A 2,367-nucleotide genomic window follows, 5' to 3' on the forward strand; every position below is an offset into this window, starting at 1 on the left:
GCTGACACTTCCTTGCTTACTTGGGTCTCATGCCTCTGCCACGTTCACATTTCTCCATCACAAAGTTCATCCAGTCCTGAGCAAAGTTGACTAGCCGTCGTCCTAAGTTTTGTCGTGGCTCTCCTGTAACCAGACGAGTCACCTCCCTCAGGTACTGTAACAGATAAATTTGACTGAATCACTATTGTCATAAACAACTCTTATTTTTTATTGAAATTTGAATATTTAATCTGTCCTAAATTGTCAGTACCCGACTATGGTTCAAACAGCCAAGTTAAACTGTAAATTGATTTGAAAATACAGAACAATAAACAGAAAAATGTCTCACTTCAAAACCAAAGTTGTATCCCTTGAGCATGGTTTCTCTGTAGAGATTCAAAAGGTGATTTCTCTCGTTGTCCTCAAGTTTGGCAATGTCATCAAAGTTGAGTTTGGTGTCCACCTCCTTAATGGCAGCCACCACCTTCTCCTGAAGCTGCTCTGCGGCCTCCTACAGCGTTAAAATAAAGTCTTACAGTTAAAACATACAGAAAATGTGAATCTTCTTACTACACGTAGTATTAAAATCTTTGTCATAATTTTAATTAGAAAAAATCTTTTTTGATCCCAATAATTGTAAAAAAAAATCCATGCAGACACCTGAAAAGTTATTGTATTAAACTTGATTAAAGTTTACTGATACTGCTTCCATTTCTCATCGAAAGCTGTCTTACCTTGAGTTCACCCAGAGATTCTGCAATGGCTTGGTGACAGGATGTCTGCTCGTTGACCAGAGCTACAGATTTCCCCATCAGCTGCTCAAATTCTTTCCTCTGTGTCATTAGGTGAGAGGAATGGATCACAACTAACAGGAGGCCATCAACCTACAGAACAAAATGCAATAGCCTGAGTTAGCAAAACCAACCTGGTAAACACTCCACAGCAATGTTAGAAACATTCTGAAGCAACCTGTCAACCACACACACACAATATAAGATATATACAACATACCAATCTATCAAATACATAACACCAGATACCCAAAGGCTTAATTCAAATCATACATCAGTCAGGCCTAATAACAACGACTCAATCTGAATATGTTCTATTATAAAACAGACTATGAGTTATGATAAGGTACTATGTACATACTATATAGGGGCATTTTTATCAGAGCTACCCAATACATTTTCTAGACGTGAAATGAAGTTTCAACAAAACGTCTTACCAGCTATCCAGCCATTCACCGTTAATCAAACCAATAAGTGGATTCATGGCCACATCAAGACTCAAAGCATTAAAGTCAAGCACAAGACATGGGGTGAACACTGAAAGTAATTCCTGTGTGATCTAAAAAAGATAGACCTATGAATATTAGAACTCACCTCAATATGTGAGAGAGCAATTGCTGTGTCTGCTGTAGGCTCCACTTTGATTGTCTCCCCTGTCCACAAGGGACACTCCTCCCTATGTTCAGTTCCCCCACTACAGTTAACCATGAGAAGGTATCCCTCATCCCTCTGGTTGATGTCATGAGATCCAGTCAGGTCCTCCCGCCCACAAGTCACATTCAGCAATTGGATGATGAGTTGGCGACAGTCCATAATACTGGACGGGATGAACATAAGGTAGCCCTTGTTCAATGAAGCTTCCACCTATGTATAAAGTGTGAACTTGTGTTACCTTTGGTTAATATTTGATATCATAATTTTTAATTAAAATCACAAAGAATTCCATTTTGTATAACATATTTTTCAATATGTTATTGAGATATTACACAACACAAATTATAGAAAAGAATTCTCTTTAAGGGCCTGTCACACACTACTGACGTACCTCGCCGAGACTAAACCGCAGCAAAATATTAACAACCGAGACAACGGCCTAGAAAATCGGCAGAGCTCCGGGGAGAAAGCACTTCTATATTGATAGTAGCAATACTGATGTAGTTCCGGCAATCCTGTTGTGATACCGATGTAAGAACCGCAATGTGCTACCAAAGACCACTTTTCCGCCGATGTTATACCAAGGCACAGCCGTTGTTCTACCGATTTGCCACCGTTGACTGGAGCTATAGCGAAGTGATAAAATTTGCACTGCAGATGCTACGGTAGTATAACGTTAGTACATCTGTACCAGTATGGTACACATTGAGGCCACCGGAGAGCCGCCGATCAAAGTCTCGTTGCTTGCTTCGGCAGCACAACGGGGACAATGTTTGAGCATGTTCAAAAAAGTCTACCGTCGCCTGCCATTGCTTAATTTTACACCAGTGTTCTTACGATGTACTACCGTTCTTAGCGATGTGATACCAATGAGCTGCCGTACTAGTACCGATTCCCGAGAATCACCAAATTTGTGCCCCGTTATACCTCGGGCGACCCAAAT

At 40.5% G+C, this 2,367-nt stretch overlaps 1 protein-coding gene across 1 annotated transcript; it reads right to left on the reverse strand.

Moving 5' to 3' along the window:
- Nucleotides 1-16: 16 nt before the first annotated feature.
- Nucleotides 17-1,634, reverse strand: LOC110444269 (mitogen-activated protein kinase kinase kinase 4-like; the record flags this gene model as incomplete). The annotated part of the gene is made up of 4 exons (XM_021488659.1): nucleotides 17-154; nucleotides 329-490; nucleotides 714-863; nucleotides 1,365-1,634. Coding segments are annotated over 4 exons (720 nt in total), but the record flags the coding sequence as incomplete, so codon positions are not given.
- Between the last annotated feature and the right edge of the window lie 733 nt (nucleotides 1,635-2,367).

This window comes from Mizuhopecten yessoensis, unplaced genomic scaffold (assembly GCF_002113885.1).
Source record: "Mizuhopecten yessoensis strain PY_sf001 unplaced genomic scaffold, ASM211388v2 hete_36077440, whole genome shotgun sequence".
In the NCBI taxonomy this organism is placed as follows: Eukaryota; Metazoa; Mollusca; class Bivalvia; order Pectinida; family Pectinidae; genus Mizuhopecten; species Mizuhopecten yessoensis.